Here is a 27,383-nt window from a genome sequence, read left to right on the forward strand (position 1 = left end):
TGTCAGGTTAACGACAAAGCTATTTGTTGTCGTCAATTGCTGAGTTCGTAATATGCGAAAAATAGTTCATAGTTACTTAAAATACTTTTACCTCATATATTATATTATAAAAAGTATGTTGATGACGTTTTTTTGTCATGGACAGTGAAAAAGTTAACTATGCATTATCTTCTTTTAACAACATATATTAATATATTTAATTTATTTCTAAATATAAAAGTAATGAAGCATTCACCTTGTTTGGATATCTTCGTAAGTTTAGTTTTTAATGTGCTTTGTCTAATAATTTAGCATCAGGAGTAGTCTTCAAGATTTTTCCTCTTTGTGGCAACGATAATGTGGGTTAGACGTCAAGACTGTTAAGAATAAGAATAGTTAAAAACATTAACTATATATAAATGACTTCCACACGGAATTCCTTAAACTGTTGAACATTTTTCAGTTCGGCAATAGTATAAATAGAAAAACTGATGAGTGCAACTTGGACCCTATTGTTCAATATTTAAGAAAAACTCTTAAATATCACTTATTAACCCAGCGCTGTAAAATGCTCAACTGACTACAGGGTGAGTGGGAAAGAGAACGATTGTATGTGTGAACGTGTGAGTTTGTGCATGCATGCGCGCTTGAATGTTCCAGATCAGCGTGTATCACTGAGCTACTTATGTGTATGTGTACGCTTTTCTTGTCACACTACTTAGTAGCACCACTCTATAGTTAACCTACCTTTGTAAAGTCACACCGCTAATTGCTGTCACTTCATAGTTAATCCGCCGCTGCAAAGTGACACCGCTTTATAAAACCGCTTATAGTTAACCCACTATTGTTAAGCCACACCACTTAGTTAAACCACTTACAGTTTTACCACCCATGTAAAGTCATATTGCTTAATAAAGAGGCTTAAAATCAATTGGCCTTTGTTAAGTGGTTTCGCTCTAATACCACCTTACAGTTAATCCGCCTTTATTAAGTCTCTGTGTGATGCAACTTCGCTTTATTTGAACTAAAATTGATAAACTTGTTTATTAATATAATTATTATACTTGCAGTTACAGTATAGTTTAATTAAATTAAGTGTTGTGCCTTGTTCTGTTTTGCTTGAGAAGTGTTTACCGTATGCTGCATTCTGAGGTTTCTTGTTTACCATCGTTCTCTCCTTCTGCTATGTATCGGGCTAACATAATTATGTAATCTAGTTCATGTAATTTATAGTCTAGTGAATCAACTTTAATCATAAACATTTCATCCTTTGAGCCGGCCAGTGATAGTGGGAGGTTGTCTGGTAGTCATAGTGAGCAGTTCTTTTCAGCATATTTACGCAGCATAAATTGTGTGGCGATCACTTTAGCTTAGCTTCGGGGCAGCCTACAATCTCTATTTAGTCTTTGTTATATAGCGGTTACGTGCAACTATATACGTGGACTCAGATCGAGTTATAGACAAGAACTATAGGCTACTAGGTGCAGAAGACCTTTGTGCAGAGGGAACTGTTTTTCATTCACTTTTAAATAAAATATTGGAAACTAATAATTTCTTGGGTTGTAATTTTAGTTTATAATTAATATCTCACCTTAACAGCTTATCAACTAAGTTGACAGAGCACTAATTACGACGTCCCTATTTTCGTCTGATATCAACTGCCCTCGCAATTTTCCATACTTCTAGTTTTATTGGCAGGGAGATGTTGGAAGCTGCACCATAAACTGTCACCACTATAAGCAGTCCAAATTTTTAACAGTCAAGACAAGATTTAGTTTGTCTTAATAGTTTATAAAATCTTCAAATTCAATAAAGTATCAAGCAGTAAAAGAACGTAAAATTCTTGAGCAGTAATGTAAATTAAATTTTGTTGATTCCTCTTCAGTTAAGCAAGGTCAGGAAAAACGTTGAAAATTAAAAAAAAAAACTCTCAAATAGCGCTCGTAAATCCGGCGCTGTAAAGTGACCTGCTGAATACTGTGTGAGTAGGAAAAAGAACTATTGTACGTGTGAACATATATAAGTGTGTAAATGCCTGCCCTCTTGAATGTACCGGAATGGTGCGTATCGCTAACAATGATGTGAATTTACCAGTCAGAAAAAAACGTCTGACATTTACGTATTTTTACCATAATTTTACCGTAACTTACGGTAAGGTATTTCCATATTTTAAATTAAAAATGACCGTAAAAAATTTCCTGACCAGTAATTGGTAAATTGACCTAAAAATTAAAAAAATTTTGTCACAACAGTAAGAAATACAGTCAGTTTGTGACTGACTGCTTTTATTTATTTGTTTATTTATTTATTTAGTTATTTTTTTATTTAATACTCAAATCAGCGTATTTTTAAAATTACAGAATGATATAATTATATATTACGAATTAAATACTAATTTTAATTAAAATACTAACTTTTTAGGGATCATTATAAAATGATAGTACTACAAAAGCACATAGTGGCCGCCGAACTACATGCCAAATTCAAAATATTTACAGCAATTTTACTTATAGAAGTTACTTTATATTTACTCTTCCATCATAGTATTCTTGGCAAAACATTAAGAGACGTTCTTACCATCTGTGAACTCAAAAAATTTTCTTCAGCGATATATTGTGAAAATTCTTTATGAATTTTTTGCTTCGGTAACTCAAATTTTTTCACAACGTTTTTTTTTAATTCAGCTCCAAGTAAGTATTGTCGTTGATCCGAAGATTTGCCACAGAATCTGGGATCCAATCAATTTTTTACACAATGAATTGGGCATATAGCCATAGTTGCACGAGCAACTTATTCAATATTCATAAAGTTAGTTTCTTTAGAGTTAAAAAAGGGTAAATTACTATTCTGAGAATTTAATTGTTTGGATTAAGTTTTAAAAATTTCCGAAACCTTGCTTAAAGTAGACTTATTCGATTGAACTTTAAAAATAAAAACGACAAACAGCTTAATTAGATTAACTAATTTTTCCATAGAATTTCAAAGAACTGATTGAAGTAGCAAATTAAAAATGACCGTTTTTTTTAAGGCTTAAACTGAGCATCAGATTTAAGATTTAAAGCTTGTAAATTTTTTTGTTTTAAATGCGCTTTTTAAACACTGTAAAGATGAGCCCCACCTTGTTTTACCGAATAATTTAAGACTAGTATTCAATAATTCATTTGTCTTGCCATTGCTTTATTCAAGATTTAAATAATTTCTGTTCTGGATCTTGTCAAAAAAAGCCTTACTGACGTAAGATTTCTTCACTTTTTTTACAATATCTTGTTAAAAGGTCGCCCTCCCTAACCACTAGAGAGAGAAAAGTTTATGGAGGGTGGCTCTTTGTAGTCAGGACCTCCCACTTAGACATTAAAATGTGTTTGTTCTACGGAGGGTGATTTCTCATCCGTAGTATTTGTTGACAAAGCTAGCTGTGTAAGGTAGGCAGAGATGGATTCCTTAGCTCGGCTACTGGGTGAATCCTCGGGGGAGGCGTCATGTTCCGTTTCGTCCAATAATTGGTACTCGTTACTCGTAGATGGCTCTAGCTCATAAGTGAGTGACTGGACAGTGTTACCCTTTCTCCTTAGCAACGGGGTCCGAGATTAGTTTGATGAACTCGACGCTAATGAGATTGTGATGTCCGAGATGAACTCGACGCTAATGAGATTGTGATGTCCGAGATGATTCAGGGCTTCAGAAGAAGCTTGGTTGGCCTCGTAAGTTTCCGGATTGTAGGGTCGTCGCGGAGACGAGCATGGGCAATCCATCAGGCGTACGCAGCTTTTCGTCTAGCGAATTTTTGCACCTGGTGAACCTGCGATGTCTGTCTGGCTACTTACCTCAGCACGCGTAACTGTACTGGTATCCGTCTGGATTCTTCGATCCCCACGCCAAGATGGTGGTCCAAGTTTCATTTGGCTTGCCACTGAACTCTTGAAGGACCAGTGTTGGTTAGCAAGAGTAACCTCAGCGGCATAGGCCTTAGCGAAGGACAGCCTAATGTAATTGCTGATAAACAGCCCTAGGCCTCCCCCATCTTTCTCGATGTCACTGGTATAAGTTACTACAAAGGTTGTTCCAGTACCTCGGGTGGGATACTGACTGCTTGGCGTGGTTGTCTCTGACGATGGCTGTTGTGGAGGATATTACTTGAGAAGTCTCTCTTAGCTGCTTGGATGCCTGGCCAGGATAAAGCCTTTGGGTTGTCTTTCATTAGTATTGGGAGAGGAATTTCGCAAAGAAAACACTCTACCGAGGGCATTGGTTGTATAGCTGATTTTACATATCTGATAGCAAAAAAGTTTAAAATTAGTGTAGAATCACTGTGCACGGTTAATGATATTATTTATGCGTGGCCAATATCGATCTACAGCAGCTCTTATGACTTTATTAGCACTTGGTAAAAGAAGTATGTCTTAAACCAAAAAATGAAGGATATGGGCTAAGCACCCGTAAAAAGAAATATCTCCACTTTCATCTTCTAAAATGGGCCAAGCAGCAACCATTTTACTTTCGTTGTCCGGACAAACGTCCAACACTTTCTTGCCACCAAAAACCTCAATAACACTAGAAATTTGGTTAGCTATGTAATCAGCCGTTCATTTGCTTCGCTTTCAACTGACTGAAAAAAGCAGGCTCTGGCGTAGACAACATAAAATTAATTATGCCTCTATTTCTTATATTTAACCATCCATCGCATTGAAAGCCGACTGTAGAAACGTTTCTGAAATTCTTATGAACTATATTTACTACGTCACAATATGTAGAATAGAGTAAGAACTTCAATGACTGGTAGTGCTATGATAATTGAAAACGTGGTCTTAACTTGTTGAAAAAAATCTTGCTTATACTTACTTTCCGTAAGTTGTAGTAGACATCCAGAGGCATAGATGATGTTTGCAAACAATTTCTGACAAACTTCTGTTTCTTACTAAGACATGTATTCAAAAAAACTTTTGATGCTCTGAGAAATTTCATGTATAACATGGCTTTGTTTAATTTGCAACTTATTAACCTCTACATATAAAAAATATTCTTTTTAAGTAAAAATTTTTATTTTTATTAAAAACAAAAAAAATTAATACTAGGATAGTTACTGTTTTCTTGGTTAGAATCAAATTTTTATTGACTACTTTCATCCAGAGTTGGATTAGAAACATGTTCCTATGTCCTTTTACTTTCTGTTTTTCGGTTCAAAAATGAATAAATTGAACCCGCAAAATTTTTTGCAATAGTTAATTAAATACTTTTGCAGTCTTGTCCTATTTTCAGAATAGTGTTTTTGACAGTAATAACACTGAAAATTTTAAAATTTCGAATCAATTGTTAATGGTAACTTCGTATAATATTTTAAAGCTGATCTATTTTTCCCCAATCTAAAATCTATTGTAAGAAACAGTGTTTTAAATATACAGTTTGAACTTATTAACTATTTTAATTTTTTTTTATTTTTGGTTTTACCTTATCTCGTGCACCCACAAAAATTGGTTGTAAAATTCTCGAATAGCCTACTTAAACGATGGAGAAATGAGGTGATGGTACCCAGCCTAAATTTTTCAGAATAAATTATTTTTGTTTTTTTTCAATTATCAAAATTACAGTGTTACATATTTCTATACTTTTACACGGCCTTTTGGTTTTCATACGTTTCATAAGTTTCATACATACTTTATACATTTTATACGTATGATGAATATCTTAAACCACAGTAAAAATTTTGTTGTTGTGATAGCCACACATTTCCATATACCCTACTTTATTAACATAATGAACCTAGATTTTTGAACCACAGGGCTTTAAGTTGTGTGACGCACCTTTTTGTTATATTTTTTAGTGTTACTAAGATGCAAGTGAAGGGGATTCGTGAGACAAACGTTGAAGCATTAAGAAAACGTGTTGTTTTTCTGAAATAAGGAAATAATTCACATTTTATTATGCAGTTTTGCCATTTTACGGATACACACATCTATCATATAGGATTTGTAATATAAGATATTTAGTTGCATATGTTTTGGTTTAAGCGGGCGATGTATTTACGATACAAAATATTAATTTGTTATTCGTTGATTTTTATTTTTGGTGAACGAATCGTTTATTATTCTATGTTTTGTTATATGTTATTTTTTTAATGATTGAAAAGGCCAGCATTAATTGGCAAAACGCCATAGATTGTTTTTTATTAAGATGGTCTATCACACTAAGATGTGTTCTTATTGTGTATATTTTAATGTATAACTTAGGAGCAAGATGAAGTGGAAGACGTTTGCTGTAAGAATATTACACCATACATTATTGATAGACCAGGAGGTTGCGGTTAAACGTTTCTATATAAAACATTAACTTATCATTTTATTTTTTTAAATAAGAAAATTTCATGGCATGATCAGATATCTCATCAATTACATTACCTACAGCTATGACGAGTCTTCGAACAGGGACACTTTTTCTATATTTAAATCTCATTAAATATGTAAATTTAAAAAAAGAATCTAAGAAAAGATATTGCGAGAAACACACGTGATAACTTAGAATAAAGCTAGAACGATTTCAAAAAAAGCATTAGAAATGGCAGACTATACATTAAAAGATTTGTGTAATTTTAATTATTTTGTAATTGACTATAGGGAGAAAAGTTGTATATTTTTAGTATTTATTTTCGCCAAATTCTAGGAGTAGCAGAAAACAGTCACAAATAAGCTTCCGTACAAAAAACTATAAAATATTAAGAAATTAAAAAAAAATTACGATATATAGATTGACTACACATTTATATTGTATGGATAAAAATTCGTCATTAGTGTTACTAAAAATAAGAAAAAGTAAAATAGATCAATTTTAATTATAGGTGGTTCAGCTTTCTGATAATTTTTGTTTTAAAATTAATATCCATTTTAATCATTCTATTGATAATTTAATCCTAATGACTAATAATAAATATATGTACATGTTGAACAAATCAGTAGCAAGTTATATAAAAAAATTTCTAAGTGTACTATAGTAAGGATAATGCAATTCATAAAAAGTTGTTGGACCAAATTTATAAAGATATTTATTTAAATTTTTATTCAAAAATCTTTATTTATATGAATAAGGGTATAAGACCGTATTAATTGCATTTAAAAAGCGATTCAATCGTAAGGTTCATTTGAAATTTATCAATATCCAATAGCTTATGTTATGGAACAAAATTGAGAATTACCAAATTGAACTAGCATAATCCACAACTAACTATAGTGGGATCGAATTAAGTTTTTGGCAGTAGAAATTCAGAATAGCGTAAAAAATAAGTTGTAAAGAATCAAACAATGCCAATCGATTGTAATAAAATCAAACAAAAAATGTTTTTCGCTAAAGCTTCAAGAAATATGGCAAAAATGGTAAAACACGGTTCTTAGCTTCGAAAATTAACAATAAGCCTTAAAATTAAAAAAAAAAGACATAGAAGTATTTATGACAAAAATATGAACAAAACAAGCTCCAGTCTATCTCAATTGGTCTAGTGATTCTCCTGCAAAATGCAAAAAACCTTATTTTTTTAACCAAAATTAAAATATTAATAACTCTCTTTTGCATAAACATTAAGAGCTGAAATTGAATGATTGAAAATGAGCTTGAAAACCACATCAAATTTCAGTAAGATCAGATCGATAGTTTTTGCAAACCACAGCTAAGTGCAAAAAAAAGTACTTTAGCAATACGGCCTAAAAAAAGTTATTTGCAACATTAGATGCAATTTTTTTGCGAGATCATATTCTTTAATACTTACTGTACAAGTAACCAAAGTATCAAGTTTTTTATGGTATATGAAAGTTACTTAAAAAATGATAAACCTAATGTGTATTTTTTGCGCACGGCGGTACGGCGCGTGGGGGGCAATAAGCCACCGTAGCCGCCGATGCATAAACCACATCCACTCTGAGCTCGACTCTGATGTTATCGACTGAGTACGATTAAACTGCCAGCGATCTTAAAAATAACGATTTCTTGGAAACGAATAACCAACTTCTACACTGTAAAAAAATTCGATATACGCATACTAACATGGGTTAACACATAAAAAATAGATAACTAGCAGTTGTGTAGATTTTTTGATGCATCACAACGGTCTAATATTGCTGTCATTTATGCAGATGTGTCCGGTCGTACTTTCATACTGATGATGGAAAAAATCAAAGTAGCTCCCACCAAAGCTCATTTGCTATCAAGACTGGAACTTTGTACTACAGTTTTACTGCAGTCTTACATCAGCTACGTAGAAGCAGTTACGTTATGTAGACAATGCTGTAAGCTACGGAATGCGAAGCTTAACATCAGCTACTGTAGTCTTACATAAATTCTAGTGGCAAAAGCTGGAGTGGTTGACCAAAACTGAGGATGACTAGCCACTTTTTAAGTGTATCACCACACAGGCCAACAATGAAGAACTCATTTTGGCCACAGTAAATGAGAAAACAGCGAAACAAGACAACAGAAAAACTGCCTGTACAAAATCCCAAAATTCGATAAGACCATCAAGACCTTAGCTTACTGTTTTCATTGGCGTCTAAAATCGTCCAACGAGACAAAACATCGATCTAACGCCCTATGACACATGTTGTCTGACTTATACTTCCAGCTTTAGAGCAATTGATATCCAATAGTTTAAAAAGAAATGAAAGCAACTTTTATGGCAATAAGGCTAAGCGAACTTTATCTCGGCCTAACCATTTTGTTGCCACAGAACGACTAAAGTATGCATCAATCCCATACAATAAAAACAATTGATCGTTTTTCTCGGTGAATGTATCATTGTAAAGCAACTCGTGAAAGAGGTGCATAAGTATACTCTTTACGAAGACATCCAATTAATGCTGTCACATCTATATTGCTTACTATGGATGACACATCGTCTTGCTGTTGCAACTGATGTCCACAGGCAGTGCATCTAGTGGAATCGCTTAAACAGTCAAAGCCAGGTTTAACAAATGGCTCTCCTACCAATAGCACGAGTAACACCGTCTCAAGCATTTGCAGTTATCGGAGTGGATTATGCTGGCCGAATTCCAGTGCTGTTTTCCAGAAGTTGAGACTCAAAGACAATCAAACATTACAAAACTATTCATATATGTCTTGTCACGCAAAATGTGTACAAATATTGTCTCTGATCTAACTAAAAAGGTCTTTACTGCAGCTTATGCCTGGTTCTGTATACGCTGAGAAGTGTGCAACACTATCGACTCCAACAAATCCTCGACCTTCATGAACGCGGCCAAAGAGCTGAAATCGCTCTTTGCTAAGTCGTTGCCCTTCATAGACAGCGTAGCATCAATGTTGGCAGCATACGATACTAAGGAGGTGTTAATTATGTAGGGTCATCAGAGAGCTCAAACTTGCATATGAGGAATCGGTCACACTGGCTTTATTATTGAGGCCTGCCTCAATTCTAGGCCACTATGCCGTCTTAGCACTTAGGCTACTGATGCTGTAGCTCTTACCAGTACATTTTTTGGTGGTCTTATCGCTTTTAAGCCATCCAAAGCCATTCAACAAGGTACATTGGCATCCTATACTGAACATACTTTGGTAATTGTTCATTCACACATAAAATTATAAAAGTAACCTTTTTAAATAAAGAACTACTTTGCATTAAAAGCAGTTCTAAGTTCAATAGGTAGAATTTTTATATGAATTGAGAAAAATGTAGCATAACTATTAGACGCGAAGAATACATTACTTATGACTTACCGTTTGGTTGCTTCAAAAAAGTGAGGTATCTCGTTATTTTGAGCCCACTGTCCATGTGCCTAAAGTCAGTAAATAAGTAAGAACGGGCTTGTTGGTGACAGCTCAGACACAAGCCTGAGTCATACACAGCGTTTTCTAGACGCATCTCATTTAAATCTCAAGAGAAAAAAAAATTTTAATATTTCGGCCAGTTAATTCTAATTTTTTTTTTTCTTGTCTATTTTATTGATTTAAATATTTTATTGAATATATAATTTTAACTATAACTACGCGCATCAATAATTGATGATAACTCCATAAAATGTATTAATAAATAATATCAATAAATTCATGCATACAATTGAAATTAAATTAAATCAATAAAAAAGACCAGAAATACAATTATATAAGGACACCATATCAGACAAATACTTACGGTTATTGTTGAGGTATAATACGGTGAGTATTGAGAGATAATTACACACAGACTTATAATTCGATGCATTTATTTCGAGTGAACAAATCTTTAGGGATGAAATACAAGAGGATAGAAGACAATTTACAGAAATTAGGTCATGTGTCAAAGAAAAAATGCAAAAAAAAAAATGTAGTTGTACAGAACAGAAAAGCTCATGGTAGTTTAAATAAAACACTCTGTACGTATAAAAATATAACCGAATTTTAATAAGTCTAAAGTTTAAAATGAACTGTATTTTCATCAAACATTCCATTGTTTGCTGCACTTTAAGAGCCAATCTATAACGATTCAGTATGCTTACAGCAAAATTAAGACAAAACATCAAAATTTGTCACAGAATTTTTCAACAACGTTTTTTAGAATAAGATACTTAACTAAGCCAGGGCTCGTGCATGTATCCTATTTCTGGTTTGGTGTAGTTAATAGTTTTGCTACGAATACAAATTCGACAACTTATCTAAGTCAGGAATATTGCTTGTAATATGAGCATCAGTAAAGATTTTATCCATAAAGAAATTTGCTATTTACAAAGACAAGTATTGATACATATTTAACTCAAGAAATTTGCATGATCAGGTGATAAATAACTGGAATTCACCATAGCTGAGTTTACTTAATGGATGAATGCGCCTTCTTAGAAAAAGATAGTAAAAAATTAAGATAGTAGCAATCTCATATCTTGAAAATTCAAACATTTGTATACATTTATCACTAACTTTTTTTCATGTATTTTGCTGATTTTGTTAGCATAATGGCAAACTTCTTTTGCACTTTCATTTTATTGTTGTACATAAAACCCTTCTGCGGATATAGTAGTTTACCCAATTTCATGTTTGCTGGCATGCAAACGTGGAAAAATTCGGAACTACGTTAGTTATAATTTATATAGTTTTGTCAAGATTTTCTTGAGGTATATAAATAAATTTTTAAATATTATCCAATACTATAAGAAATGATTACGAGCACATATATTAAGTAAAATGTTTCATAACTAATAAACATTAAAAATTTGTAAGAACTTAATTAACATGCTTTTAAAAGTAAACGTCGATTACAATTTTTTTTGTCTTACCTGAAAAAAGGGACGATCTTGCAGGCTAACTTTTCTGCAGTACGAAATCCTTGACTGAACAACATTACTTCGGCAATCAATTGCCTATCTGGACTCGTCATTGCTAATGATCTGAATAGTTTTTTTAAGTTATCTGGCAGGTTGGATCTTCCAGCATAACCTGGATTCATCGTTATAAAAATTGCCATGTCTGTAGATACCTTAACTTGTTTTCCGACTAACTCTACACACAAAGCTTCATTTTTTTGGCCTTCTATTTGACTTTTTAAGGCTTCCTGTATAGTTTGAACTTGTTGAGAAACTGCTGAAAGCATCCTTTCTTCTAGCCGATTAAACTCATCGAAACAACCCCACGCCCCAACTTGACATAATCCTACAAAAATTCGCCCCATTGCCTAAAATGCAAAGAAAAATTTATAAATAATAAAAGAGTTATGATTAAAAAAAATAAAATCGATGACAAGGTAAAATTTGGATTAACTACTAATTATTCTTAAATCATTTATAATGATTTTAATTACTAACGATGAAACATAACAATTAGTACTTTGGAAGATTCCAAATTACAAGACCATTAGATCTTATAATAAACAACGCAATAACTACTCATTAACTTGTTTTAACGATGGCTTGTCAAATCTTAATTATGAAAAACTACTTTTACAAACTTGCAATATACCTAGTAAAAGCTTTAATAAACTGTATGCACTTGTATGTATTAAAACATGTAAGTACAAATAATTAAGACACTCTATGTCAAGTAAAACAGAAGAAGTAAATTTGTCTTAATCTTAATTCAGGTAACTTATAGCAAAAACAATGTATTTCCAATGGTATAGTTATATGAGACTAACATCATAAATGGTCACAAAAGTTGAATTAGTTTTTTTTTTTTTTTTTTTTTTTTTTCATGAAATTTGCATAAATAAGCACTTCAGACTAAAATTTAAAAAATTTATAGCAACTTTAAAATTTTGTCTGTGGGTAACGACAATAATATGTTTCAAAGATTTAACAATTTACTTTCTAAGATTAGATAATTAAAAGCCAGCTAATAAAAATCATATTACATACTTTTTATGTCACACAATTAATAAAAAAAAGTATATTATGCAATTTATTTATTAAATGGACAGTTTTAAGGAGAATCAATTGCCCATACAACTCTACGTTGTAATAAAACGTTGAAAATGTCCATTTAAAATTCATATACCTTTATATAGCGTTCTTTCTGGCGAAACACCAAATATGATATGTATTGACACTTATAGTTAGTGTACCTCTAATAAAAATTCGACTTAACGAGTGGCGTTGGCTCAGTGGTAAGCGTGTTTGTTACTGATACAACGCTGTTCTATGGGTCATGCGTTCAATTCCCGGTAAATGCAGGTTTTTTCGAAAACTGTTTTCATCGGGAAAAGTTCCTACGTAATTCCGACTGTTTTGCCGTGAAATTTGCCTTCAGAGTAATTCCAGGGTTTTTTCTTTGCCCCACAGGTCTTCGGGCCTAAGTGAATGCGAAACAGTGTTAGGGCGATAGGTAGGGGTCAGCGGATCCGATGCGCCAGGCAGGGATCACCGACTTTACCGGCGAGGAGTGGTCCCTGAAACATGGGGCTTCTTGGGGGATGCTAATTAGCCTGGATCCAATGCTTCGGCAGAAAGCGCCGGCTTAACCAGCGAGGAGTGGACGTCCTGAAATATGGAGTCCTCTCCGGGGAAAGGATACACAGTGGCGAGTGGACCCGATGCACCATTGGTGAGAGAGTGTCAGCTTAACTGGCAAGGTGTTTCACCGGAGATACTTACACTGTACCCATGGATTAGGTATGATATCAATAAAAAAGTTTGAAAACAGGTGCGGCTATACACCTTCACACATAAGTCGTGAGTGGGTGGTCCCAGCGACTTGGCCTAAGAGCTGTCACGGTAATCACCCAAAATAGAAAACAAAAAGAAAAAAAATATAAACAAAAAACTGGACTTTAACACATAAATTTCTTGGATTTACAAAGACTTAAAGTATCATTACGATTAGTAAAACTACCAAATATAAAGTAAATTACACGATATAGAATTTTGCAACCCTACCGTTGCATCACCGTGATAACTGTAACGTAAAACATTATAAAAAAATAAAAAATAAATGTATTACATATCCATGTATTGTTTATGGATTATTATAATTTTCTTTATATACAAAAAAAAGAAAAAAAAAAAAAAAACTGATATCTAGTAAATATGCAATACAAAATATAAAAACAAAAAAGTGCAAATATTAAAACAAAAATTTCTGAAGAATATAAGGAATTTGATATTATTTTTGACCAATTAAAAAAGTCGAAAAATAATTGGAAATATGTACTCTACTACAAGGATTTTCATGCAAACATTCGATGTAGAAAATTGTTCAAAAAATTCATTTATTGGTATTTTGAAAATTGAAAAAGTAATAAAATAACAACTAACTTTGTGGTGTTAAAGGAATAGCTAAGTTTTGAAAATTTGTTTCAAGACTATAAAGAGTATAGTATGTTGGACTGATTTTAACAAATCATACTTGCCTAACCTTTTACTTTCTTATGCTTGGCATTATTTTTTGGTAGTTACGAAGGTGCTTAACCTTTTAATGTCACAGATATAATTTTATTTCTCTAGAAATAAAAGTTTACTATTATTTAACCTAAAATTGTTTTAGCTGAATCGTCGATAAAAAAGTTTCATTTAATTCAAAAAAAGTATCAAGGTGTCTGCCATTTTTTAGCATTCCTAATTAACTTTTTTTGAATATTCATTTTTTCTTATATTAAGAATGTACGGCTAAATTAACCACTTCGTAATTGCAACCACCGATTAGAGACTCTTGAAATCTACATGCTGCTTCCATCGGACTTGAATATGGACTATTAACATAGTTTTGATTTTATCTAGAATTCCAATTTCAGAATCATTTAATTTTTAAACTTCTACAAATGCTCGTGTAAAGTTTTTATGTATGTAGTCATACAGGAATTTAGTGCTTTGGATAGATGCAGAATATTTAACATTCATGTGATATTTGTACATCAAAAAAAAATTTGATGTATGATACAATTATGAAACTATTAACGAAATGATTATCTTCATTTTTAGATTTGTTATAATGATTATCTAAAATATCTTCTTATATGACTTCTGGCATAGAAGAAAAAGCTGAAATCTAGTTTGTTGAGTCTGTATTATAGTCTGCACAGATGATATTGTAAAAAGGTTATTTGTTTATTACTTTCCAAATAATTTTTCGGATTGTTTTTGTCACATTCTAAGTTTCCTAATGGAGGCAATATTAGAACAACGATGAGATCAACAAATGTAAACAATTTATTTATGTATGTTTGTTTACAATAATTTTTCGGTAAATTTTTCGGGTATCAGCAAAAATAAAAACTTTCTGGTGAAACATCATCTGAATCTTTAATAGTGCTATACTCTGCTGTTAGTCATTTATTATGTCTACATTTTTTAAAATTCTTTTTAAGCAAATAAATAATCTTGTAGTTTCGAACTTGTTCTATAAATGAAATTATAGGTAAGTGTCGTTAATTTTTAGTAATGGGAATTTTTTCAACTTTTAATAAACTTTAAACCATGAATTATTCGTAAGGGGTTGGCTCGCAAAGTTCTACTAGTATATACGTACACTAGTAAGGCTTCATCGCTCTGTGAGCTTCATGCGCCAACTTCTCTGGCAAACTTATAACAATGACTTTTAATTTAGTACATAAGAAATTAATTTTTATCTTAATAGCTGTGGTAAGAAAATTTTCAAATATATTATTAAGGCTGAATTTATTAATAATATTAAAAGATAAATTATTACAACAATGATTAGTGTTTTGCACGCCAACTTTCAATATGCATTTCTCATGAATTTTAAGTTAACTATTTTTTGAATCTTGATCCACAATTTTCATTATTTTTTTTGTCATTTTTATTGCAAAAATAATCATTGAAAATGCGATATTTCTACCGTATAACCCGTTGATCCAAAAACACTCTTTAACGGTCAAGACAGTTGGGTCATCACAAATACAGAAACAGCCTTCCTCCAAATACAAAAAGTATGTTTTTGATTAATTCTGTTGTATTTTTGGGAATTTATTCAATTAGAAATTGATCGTAAGTATAAAATACGCATAAGATTCACATTAGTTTTTTAACAAGTCTGCGCTTGGTGCAAAAATAAAAATCGTAAGTTAAGCAACCTTATCATTATTATACATCTTACGAATATACAAACCAAAGTCATGAAAACCGTTGTAATTGCTAACCAAGAAAACTACTTAATCAATCAGGCTTAAGCTTTGCATACTGAATTTCAACACATCTTAAATGCTTTTAGAATAGTTTTTGTCTTGAAAAAATTCATAACAAAAGCAAAAAATAAGCTCCGAAATTCGCAAAAATACGCTAGCTTTTAACTTTAGTTCAGTCGAATCTACTAGGTGGCGTGAAGTAAAATCGAAGCTACCTGCATTAGAACTAAGTAAGTCTAGTTATGATATGCTCAAGAAAAGTACCAAATACCAGAGTTGTTCACCAACAGTGCATTAAGAAAAGAGTTGTGAGCCGTGCAGCTGGATAACCCAGCTACCGAGAACTGTCTTTACCACTAGTCAAGCAACTTCAGTCAAATTCCATCCAATCCCGAACTACTAAAAGTAATGAGTGCCACGAATAAAAGGCATGCTGAGCGCCAACGCCTTCAGCGTAATACCAGGAGACGTTTAGCCAGAGCACAGTCTGCTTTAACACTTCAGGATTTTGTGGCCATTCTTCCAACTGACATGGTGCTACAGAGCAGATTTTGCTACAACAGCAAGCAAGGAAAAACAATGTGGAGGAGTTTGGGACGCCACATGAACTGAAAATTTCATCGGCTTTTTACTCAGAGTTTCGTCCTAACGGCATACCCACAGAGGATGTATTTTTCAGGCCCAATTCCCCAACCAACGGTGAACGGTTGGTTATCCGGGGAATAGCTCGAAGATATTTTTTGGCCAGCAGTGTACCCCCCTGCACTACGGTCTCCGTATGCATAGACTCTGAGGGTAAGAGTCAAGCTACCCACAGCTGGCTCTCCATAATAAAGAACAATAATAATAGTAATAATAATAGTAGTAACAATAATAACAATAATAATAATCAAAATAATAGTAATAATAAGAATGATAATAATAATTATGATAAAAATAATAATAATGATAATAACAACAAGAAATAACTCGAAGTACTACCAGTCTTTTTAGGGCCATTTAACATAAAGCTACCTTGCTAACAAATATCTTTTAATACCATTATCAGCAACGATTCGTCGATTGAAAGACTGTATCAAGCCGGACACTATTAAACCAAGTCAGTCATTCACTAGCAGACGTCACAAGCGATTGTTTGTTGCGAGGCTGGAAACCCTGGCTACCAACGACCATACATTATCTTCTCGACTCTAAGCGTTCAACCAGCAATTACCAATCTCTCTCCGAGGTCTGCGTTGGACGAACCTTACAGTAAAGCTATAAAGAAAAAATAAACTTGAGCCAACGGGAGACTCCCCAACAGGCAAGTGTTACAAACCAATCTCCCTACCTTCGATTACTAAAATGACTGAGTTCTGCAAAAAAAGAAGGTGCTTCGGACACCAACGTCTCTGCAGTAACATCAAGAGACACTGGCAAAGAGCTCTACAACTAGCTCCAACGCTTTGGACTTTACAGTTTCCCCCTGATGTGTCTGGTGCTACAACTTCAGGTCAGAGAAGATTACAATAAGGTATCTAGACAGTCACGTTTACTTGAAACTTCAGTCAAGAAAGAGTTTAGCGCACGTGTCTTTTTTAGGGCCATCAAACGTCAAACTACCTTGCCAACATATACATTACAACTTAACAAAATTGACAAAAACAGCTTTTAGGGCTCACAAGAGTTTTAACCATACATTTAGTCTCAAGAGAGCAAATTGGAAGGAAAACTTTAAATGCTTTAAATGTTGACAATGTTAGACGTCAGAAAACTGACGCAGAACATTTATTGACATTGAAACAGCAACGATAAAATTGACAAATAAACAATCCATTACGTGATCAGCTTTTCATTATAACCCTGACGCCAGTAATTACTTAAATCTTTTAGATTTCTTAAAGGTACAACAATATGTATTCGTATTCATTGTAGCGATAAAAAATAAAAAGGTTCAGCTCCCGGACTTTGTTGCTCTGGTAATCGACAATGGTAATGGCAAATAAACTGTATGGATTCCGAACGAAAATAATTTCAATAAGACATTTTTGTTCTGAGAAGTGTCAAGAATAGATGCAAAATTTTCAACTGAAAACGTTTTACATTACGTGTCAACACACTACGGTGTTCTATTCAGTGAGTCTCAGGCGAAGCCGGGGCCGAGAGAGGGGGGCGCTGGTCTGTATATATTACATAACTATTTTCCCATACAGTAGTACTTTCTTCGACTTGTAAAAATTTAAAGATGGCTAATAAATTAGAAGCCGATTTTACTGAATCAGGCTTAAGGAATCTTCCAGTAGTGGATGAGGTAATGATTTTTGGTTTTATTACAAATAATGATCATTTTAATGCACCAGAAGTACGTGGACTAAAAAATGATGTGTAAGTTAATGTATTGAATTTGATTGAATTTACTTTTACTGATAATCCATTCTTTTCCTGAAATATAGATCTACGAGAGAAAAATATGAAGATAATGCTGTAGGTTACATGTGTGTCAAGAGTGAAGGTCACTTGTTTATCCTGAAATCTCAGATTTGTCTGAAACACAAAGTTCGTAGTACAAATTATTTTGTTTCACTGCTAATTGATAAAGAAAATAGAGTAATCAACAGTGCACAATGCTTACGTTGTGCTGCAGCTGCAAGTTTTTCTATTGCAACTATACTACACATTCAAAAATATTTTTACATTGAGTTTTTACTTTTATTTTGTTGTATAGGTGGTTGCAAGCACGCATTCATCTTCTTAATGAATGCTCATCGTCGGAGTAAACAAATCTACTACTAAAATGCATACTATTGTAAGAAATCAGTCCTATCAGGAGTTGGTACCAAACAGTAATTTCTGTTATGCAATGACATAAAGAATTCTGTTTCGGATGAACCTGACCTCACGTTTCTTGATAGTAATATTTTTTTGAAAACGTCGTTAAATAACTGAAAGAGAATCAAGTAGACGTTTATCTTTCTAGGTATACAGTTGAATTAAAAAACAGAGAACTGTATAAATTATCAATTGACGAGATACTTTTGTCGTTGTGAGTAGAGCAGAGGAGCCATAATTAAATGATTATGTTTGCAAAGGAATAGAATTAAAGACTCATCATCAAAGTGACAAATTATTGTGGTATGAATTGAGTTATGGAAAAATAACATTACCTGTTATTCATGAAACTGCACACTGTCAAACTTTAGATTGAAGTTTAGTTAAAAGAGTATTAGGTGCTTCAAAAAAGTAACACTTCTACAGTATGATACGAGGAAAAAGTTGAGAAGATGAAGTATTCTTGGAGTTAAAAAAACTACGGTATACATCGTCCAAAAATGCGGACTTGTATTGATTCTTCTTATGTTTGGTGCATCGCCAGATGGTGTTGGTAAATATTTTATTGTAGAAATCAAATGTCTAATATAAACAAAATGTTATGAGAAGTTGTGTATGCAATGGTAAGGTAGCACCCACATACAAAACTTGAATGATGCTATAAATGAAAGCAGTGAATAAGAGTAAATAGTCATTTTGCTTTGTTAACAGTAATTTTGAAAAAAAAGATGGTTCATCATTACTGGATCCATTATGATGCCCAATATATGTCTAGTTTGCTTGAAAATTCTACTAAATTTAAGAAAAATAGCATTTATCCAGTACTGACATATGGTACCGGCGAATGCCATGTAGATAAATATAACTTGAGATCTGTTACGAAAAGTTATAAAAAACATCGGTAAGATTTTATTGTACTCAATACTCATTGTATAATACATTTTATACGAACGTATATTCTAGTAATTTATATATTTCTACGAACGTAAATTTAGTATGTGACGTTCTCGTTATTATTTAGGGCTAATTACCGAGGAGAAAATCATGTTGTTGACTATAAAGGAGTTATGGGTTCACAGTACTTACCTAGACCATAACATTCTATCTAATGCATGAAATAAAACTAAAAATTATCTCCCGCCCTTCTAATGCCCCATGTAGAGATGAAAAGATAGGAACTATGGAAAATTCAGATGTTTGTCAATACTCAATATATTACGAGTATATCAAACATCTAAAGGAAAGGTAATAGGATCCCTTACCCGCAAACCTATAAATTATCTTATGGTGGTTAACGTTACAACTTCGTGAAAGGTGTCATAGTACATATAAATAGTTTTTCAACGCAATTAATATGCGAAATAACGTGTAAATCAAAAATATCATGTATTCAATCAAGTTTTATACACAGGAGCGCGTGGCTCGAATTACATAAACGGCATAATACGCTCGTTTGCATGAAAACTTATTAAAGTGTTTGAACAATCGTAAAGTTCAATACGCTATTCTTAAAACAAATAAATTAATTGAAAATCGTTAGAAAAGAATTATCCAAAAGAATGATTCAATAATTAATGAATAACAAGAATATAAAAATAGCTGGCGTAATTTGTACGCGAAAGGCTCGGACACAATGCCTCACCAAGCACGTCGCTATAGGCCAGTGTTGTGAGATCAGTCTAGAAGCCCGAAAAGCAAGGTACTTTAACCTGCTAGGCAGAAAATCTAGAGCTAGAATCTGATGTGGCTGTGTCTTGATCGTACAGCAAACCTCGGTTTTTCGGCGGCTCGGCAATTGCTTCGTGAGGGGGAAATTTGCGGACTCTCATCATTGGTAGAATGTTGTTGTCTCTTTCCCTCTACTCCTGCACTTCATGACGCACACTATCGCTATATTTGCATATCCTACTTATCGGCGGAAGCTTTAAACACTAAATAATAATTTTATATTTTTAAGAGTCGAAATTGATAAAAAAAATTTTACTGTTTTTTTTTGTAGGAGTGACCGATGGTCACAATTCATAGATAATTAGTATTTTTTATTGACAATATACAATACTTTCCGTTCTAATTATAGATAACTTGAAGTTAATTAGTCCACAAGCAATTGTAACTATGCTATTAAGTACGGGCATCAAAGTCAAATTCAAATATGCATGTGGAGCTAGCATGTGATGATCCCTTAAACGTCTTATAACTCTTGTGATATAAATACGCAAAGTTGTGATTCTTTTTGTTTTAATCAGTTCTTCCTTACTTTGCTTTTTAGCTTCATACACACTTGGTAGACGTACTTATCTAATACTTTTTTTTGCCAAGATTTGTTCAATAATTTTAAATCCACGATTAGCCATTACAGTACATTTCTCTGGAAGTATTTGCATCATTTCAGATTTTTCAACAAGCTATACTAATTGATTTTTCAACATTACATCACTAATTCTGCCATGATAGCCCTTGCATATAAAAACAATGGTGCTATCTGAAGTAGAACCTACAAGATACTCAATGGTGTTGGATTTTTTGTATTAAGACCATGTCAAGCTTGATGAACTGAGGTACATGGCTTCTGAATTTGAATTTTAAAGGCGTTAATGATAATAAACACTTGACTATGAAGTGCTCTAAAAGGAATAGGTAGATTCTGTTTATCTTAAAATTTTAATAAAAAGTAACTTATTGTTTTCAAAAAATAAGCCCAGTCTTTGTAGTTTCTTTTGCGAATTTTACTTATTTGAGATGTGGATTGGCCAATTTGATGAGCTAAGCGACTGTAAGTGTCATTTGTCTTTATCTTCATAAGGACAAGCAAAATGTAATTTTCCTTAATATTGGTAGGTTTTTTTAATGAATTTTAATTTAAAAATTTATCTTAAATTGAGTAGTAATATCATATACAATTAGGCACTTCACAGTTTCAATTGTATTTTGACTAAGACATACTTAATCATAACCTAAAATGTAATCACAAGCAGTGCTACGTGATGGTTTATTCGTAACTGCATGTTTATTTGTAAAGAATGGTAAGTTATCGTTGCGTTCTTCAAAATTTTTTTAACTTAACGCTTTCTATTTAATTTTTTAACTGTTTAACTTGGTTTCCAATTCTGTTGTTGCCATAGAAATCTATGAAAAAAACTATCAGATTGTAATCTTTGCAAATTACCATGGATGCGAAATTTAACATAATTTCCAAATCATTATTTATCTGAAAAAATCATTGCATGAGAAAAATTTTACTTGAAATTGCATAGCTTGCTTTCACTTACATTGAGAGGATCTTCACAGCAATAAAATCTAATTAATATTGGCAGATCTTCTCTTCTAGCCAGTTGAAACCATTTTTTTTATCTTTAAGTCTTTTGACACATAACAAATTTTTCTAGACACTTTAGTAATAAACTGTAGCACAAAGGAGCAAAATAGGACTTGTATAAATTGCATTTTATAAGATTCAATAGCCCATCCTTGTCACAATATAAATTGTTTGTATGCCAAAATAATAAATTTTAATCATACTGTCTGCAAAAATGTTTTGGCATAGATATATAAATAAGGTTAAGTAACTAACGGTATTTATTTTCACACTAAGCGTAGACTTGTCAAAATAAGTAATGTACATTCAATACGTATTTTAGACTCAGGATCACTATTTAATTAATAAAAATCCCGAAAATACAATAGAATTAATCAAAAATCATACTTTTCGCATCTTCTCTGGCTAAGAGGATGGCTGTTTATGTATTCGTCACGTCACGACGATCTCAACTAATATGTAGGGTTTTCGAGTCCACGGAATATTACAAACTTTGTACTTTCAATTATTAATGCATCAATAAAAATGGCTTCAAAAAAATTTCGAAAAAAAAATAATATGAAAATCAGGAGTCTAGATTTAGATAGAAATTATTGAGAAATTCATGAAAACTACAAATTCACATATGTAGATAGCGTGAAAAAGCGTGGGAAAAATGTTGAAATATCGCGACGTTGCCTATTTGGCATAGCCACGTATTTTTAATTTTCGTGTTCAAATTAGTTTTTTTTTTTAAGGGCAACAAGCTTCAAGACATTTGAACAAATAACATAAAATGAACTGATTCTGAACTGAATTTAAATCGATATTGATATGAAGGATTGTTAGGGTGAATGAAAAGAAACTATTGTTTCAGGGAAAAAAAACCAAAAGGAAAAAAACCATTTATTCGAAAAAAAGACAACCCGGATGAAGTGCGATAGTCGATTACAGAGTTTAATGTGTGAATGTGTATATGTGTAAGTTGGTGGGGTGACCCGGCGAAGTTCGAGCACAGCTCGATGGTGCAAGAGGCACGCATAAAATTGACAGAAGGTCAATTGCAAAGAACACGACAAGCACGTTAGTACATCCGGTGCACCGGAGACAAAGCGAAAAAAACAAGCCAGAAACTCAGAGGCAAGGGAATGACCACTCGAACATGTGTACTCTCCAAGATCAGCTACTGAACTGTATCGAGCGCGCGCGGACGCGCTCGCCAGTCTCCTTATAGGTGTCGCGACGCCCAACTAGCCACCGCTCATCATTAGGCCCGACCGACGCTTAGGACCATGAAAAAAAAGGACAGACGATGATACTGCAAGAGAGACACAGTGTCGTGCGTGAAAAGAGAAAGTACAGGAAGAATAGTAGAAAGAGAGATATAGTAGCAGAGAGACGGAACGAGAGGGAAATAGGAAAGAGAGAGAGGGAGAGAGAGAGAGAAAAAGAAAAGCATACATGATGCGTAGCGGCAACGAGCGATAGCGAAGAAAACGTGCTCCGACGGAAAAAATATAACTACCAAACACTGTACAAACATACGATACAGATATATATATCACAGATTTCAAAAGATGCAGAGAAGTTATTTATAAAACTCATAAGAACACAGCAATCGATATAAGTTTATTTTGATTAAAAACCTTTTTTCGTTCATACTTTCAGAACATATAATTTAAAAAATCATTTGAAATAATAAAAATGAAAAAGGCTTCATAGGAAATTCTGATTGTAACAAAGTAACCAAGCTTCAACCCAATAACTAAATAAACCAATAACCTAATGTAATTCAAACACATGAAAACAAGGATAATTTTAAAACATTTAATTTTGGTAGGAAAATGATTTTTGTGTAAAATGATAATTAACTACTTAATTCCAATAGGAAAGAAATTAAATCTGTCACGTTGACAAGTGTAGCATCTCTATAAACAACAAAAATGACGACAAGCCATGAAACATTTCGATAACCATTAGATTTACAAGAGAGAATGTGCATTTTTATAATTTGAATTCAATAAAAGTATGTTTCAAAAAAATATAATTTTTTGCAAAAAGGCTATTACAATTTGTGAAAATTGCTTAAGAAATCATAAATAAAACATTTCGTGATATATGTAATCCAGCTTTACGATTTGATAATTAAATTATGGGTAAAGAAGGTAATTTTCATTCAATCCTTATAGCAGATAGAAACTGTAACATAATTATAATTATTAAGCAACAATGAACTCTTTTCTTTGGTTATTATTTGAAACTCTTAAATGAAATGCAAGCACTCATTGTATTTATGAATTTTTTTTCAATCACTATTAGGAATAGAAAAAGAAGAAATAAATTATTTTAAAAATTAAAAAAATTGAAGACCCTAAGACCTTGTTCTGATATTTTTAGGAATTACGAAAATTATTTGATAAACAACATTGTTGTATCATCACAAAGTCCTTTAAAGAGACAGTCAACTTATTTATTTTTTAAGTATCCGTTTAATTATATTTTCTGACTATCAGACTCAAGAGAAAAGTATTTTTAACATAAATTAACCTATAGCAAAAATCCGACAACCCGTAACAATAAACTAACCACCCCAAAAATCACTGATAAAATAATATTAGCTAAAATGCCAATAAACAATGAATATCTTGCAAAATTAGTTATTTGAGATACGATGCTTGGTTCTCGCACTTCACAGAGTTTGTGTAAAGATAAACGTTTCAATAAATGTGCTCAAAAATTTCCTAAGCATTCCACTGACATAACGTCGTTAAAGTTTGATAGTTTCCCACGGCAAATATAAAATAATTAAATTCGAAACGGTCATTATTATAAAAGAAAGAATAAAAAAAAAAAATTGTAGTTGATAGCTGGATGGTTGTACCATATAGCAAATTTTTGCCAGTGAAATATAAATGTCACATAAATGTTAAACATTGTGTATTCATAAAAAGCATTAAATTCATGTATAACTACTTTCATGAAAACCGTGATTAAACATGTATTAAAATTTAATGAGTGAATAATTCTGTAGACGAAATTAGAAACTATGTTGACGGTAGAAATTGAAGTCCGATGGAAGCAGCAAAGAGATGGCGAAAGTTTGAAATTTGTGGTATAAGTGACAAAGTGATTAAATCTAGCCGTATATCTTTAATATGAAATAAAAAAAAAAATCAATATTCCTAGAAAATAGAATTAAAAAATGTCAATCACCCTTGAAAGTTGGTTTCAGGTCAAATACAATTGAATATTTCGCAATATTATTTAAGTACGTAAGAGTTAATTCAAACAATTTTCTTAATAATAATCTTAAAATTTGGAAAAAAAAATTTTTTAAATATAGCAATAGGCAACTTTCATATAGTTTATCCACATTATCTTTAATGATTTGTTAAGGAGTCATCATTCGATAAAAAAACATGAAGCAATGCCTTATAATAAAGAAAAAAAATTTTTTTTTATTCAATGTGAGTAAACCAATAAAATTTTAATCTTGATGATCCTGAAGGATCAAAAAAAACTTTTCTCGTATAAAACATAAATTTCGTACTTTTTTCTCAAAGTAAAAGAACTGTATAAATCGCTTAGACTGGCGTTACATTAGTCAAGTTTCTGAAGAGATGACCAGTCATAGGATTTTTGGACTTGAATGTTTCAAAGTGTACTTTTAATGATGAAATTTAAAAAAAGTTTGGCCAAGTTGATTTAATTATTTTGAATGAGGCCTCTATGATTCCAAAAAATTCTTAGAAATAGTTGACGATACTTTTTTGGATCTATGTAGTACAGACACACGTACATTTTGGAATAAATTAATTGTTTTAGGTGAAGATTTTGGTTAAATTTACGTTAAAGAAAAACAGTAAGAAAATTATAGTGATTGCTAAGACTATTTAATCACTGTTTTTGTGAAGATTTTTCATGTTATAAAATTGACTACAGTATTTGTTCAGCGAATAAAAATGTTTTAAATCTGTTATTGGAAATGAATTTTAAAAAATGGAAATCTTTGTTATTTAACATCAGAAAACTATTAATACATGTACAAAAATATTTAATAAATGTTATAAGTATTCGATTAATAAAGTTATACTGACTACTTATAGCGAATATATTTATTACAATGTTTACTGTTTTTACAAACTGTTACATAAACAGAATGTGAAAGTTATACTGTTAACGTTGAAAAAATTTTTTGTGTTTATATAATAATAGTAATTTTAAAAAATTAAACGACTCGTAACCAAACATTCATAAAAAAAATTTAAAAGTAATGTTTATAATTAATAAACTTCATTTGTTTACTTAGAAAAAGGTGTTTTTTATTATTTATAACTATAAAAATGATCAACTTTTCTCATTAGACTAACAGAAATCATAGATGTTATACCAGTAAAGAAACTGAAGTGGGCCATAAGAAATTGAGTGAGGCAGTCATAGGGTTTTGAAAGAAGCTGTGAAAGGTTTAAAAAAAAAACCAAGCCTATAAAAATAAGGAAAAAACAAGCGATTTTTTCCTTATTTTGTAAGGGGTACTTAAAGGGCTGTGGAAAGAAATATTATAAGCCCTACCGAAACCTTTTTATAATATACAAATAGAATACAAATTAAATGAACAATAAGAATAAAATAACTATTTGTATCTTTGTATATACATGTGCTTAAAAATAATAACGTTACTTTGTGAAATAACAGTGTACATTACATTTATTTAATTCAATCAATTTTTTGCACTATTATTGTGGTTAAAGAACTATTTATTGCAAGCTGTCCGATCAGTTACAGTTGATAAACACAATTTAAAAATATTCGTTTCGATTGATTAGATTGATTGATTAATATCACAACTATACATTTGAAGTTCCACGAATTTTAAAAATGTAATGCACTACAACAGTACCCTTCAAATGGTAGTTACATTCGGTTTTTAAATTAATTAATCCAAAATATCCTAGTTTCATTTTGCATACTTTTTATTTTATCATATAAAAAATAATAACTTTATGTACGCTGTATTTTAAAAGTAGAAGTCAGAAAAAGGTTAATCTTACGGTACATCTCAAAAGTATGTAATTATTAAATTTAAAAAAGACTAAAAAGTAAAAATCATAATTAAAAAGGTAGACACTCTTAGTTTGAGTTGAATGTAATCGATTGCTGTATAAAATCATAAATAAACACTTATTTTCTAGAAAACTAAACTGTTGTAATAACCTAAATATTTAAAAAGAATAAATGTGAAAGAAAACATAGCAGTATTTTCACAGCAGGCAAATAAAATATGAAATTTTCTATTAACGACAAGCAAATTATTTTAAAATTAATAATGAAAATTAAAGCATAAGAAAACAGTTTTCAAAAATATAAAACATGTATTGGTAATAAATATAAAACGTTTATGGGCACTGCAATCTCTATAAATTTCATTGGTCATGATACTCAAATTGTAAAAATTTTTAAAAAGACTGGCACAATCATGTTATTATTTTAAAACCCACAATTTTTTGCATGATTTTTGATATCAGAAATTATTTCAGGCGATGATGTATGCGAGAAATTAACTATTTTTTTACAGAAGATATTCTTTATACTAAAAAAGAGCTATGCTTTTCTGCACATTAATTTAATTTATGAATATGAGGTAAATTGTGCTTATCATGTAATTGACTAATTCAAAAAAAACTTAGATTTAACTAAAGTGAAAGCACTTAAGAAGTTGTCCTCTGTAAATACATATTAAATTCTATGTATGTTTGGTTAAATGATAAT

At 31.7% G+C, this 27,383-nt stretch overlaps 1 protein-coding gene across 3 annotated transcripts in view; it reads right to left on the reverse strand.

The window, feature by feature from the left end:
* The window catches only part of Dhc64C (dynein heavy chain, cytoplasmic), an 897,235-nt gene that overhangs the window by 486,967 nt on the left and 382,885 nt on the right, over window positions 1-27,383 (reverse strand). For all 3 annotated transcript variants that reach the window (XM_089590008.1, XM_089590007.1, XM_089590009.1), the window contains exon 9: window positions 11,217-11,611. In XM_089590008.1, the coding sequence (XP_089446134.1) occupies window positions 11,217-11,611 (395 nt within the window). The remainder of the gene's footprint in view (window positions 1-11,216; window positions 11,612-27,383) is intronic.

The sequence above is a fragment of the Copidosoma floridanum genome, unplaced genomic scaffold, assembly GCF_036245765.1.
Source record: "Copidosoma floridanum isolate Cflo_tuat_1 unplaced genomic scaffold, Cflo_Japanese_pri ptg000011l, whole genome shotgun sequence".
NCBI lineage: Eukaryota > Metazoa > Arthropoda > Insecta > Hymenoptera > Encyrtidae > Copidosoma > Copidosoma floridanum.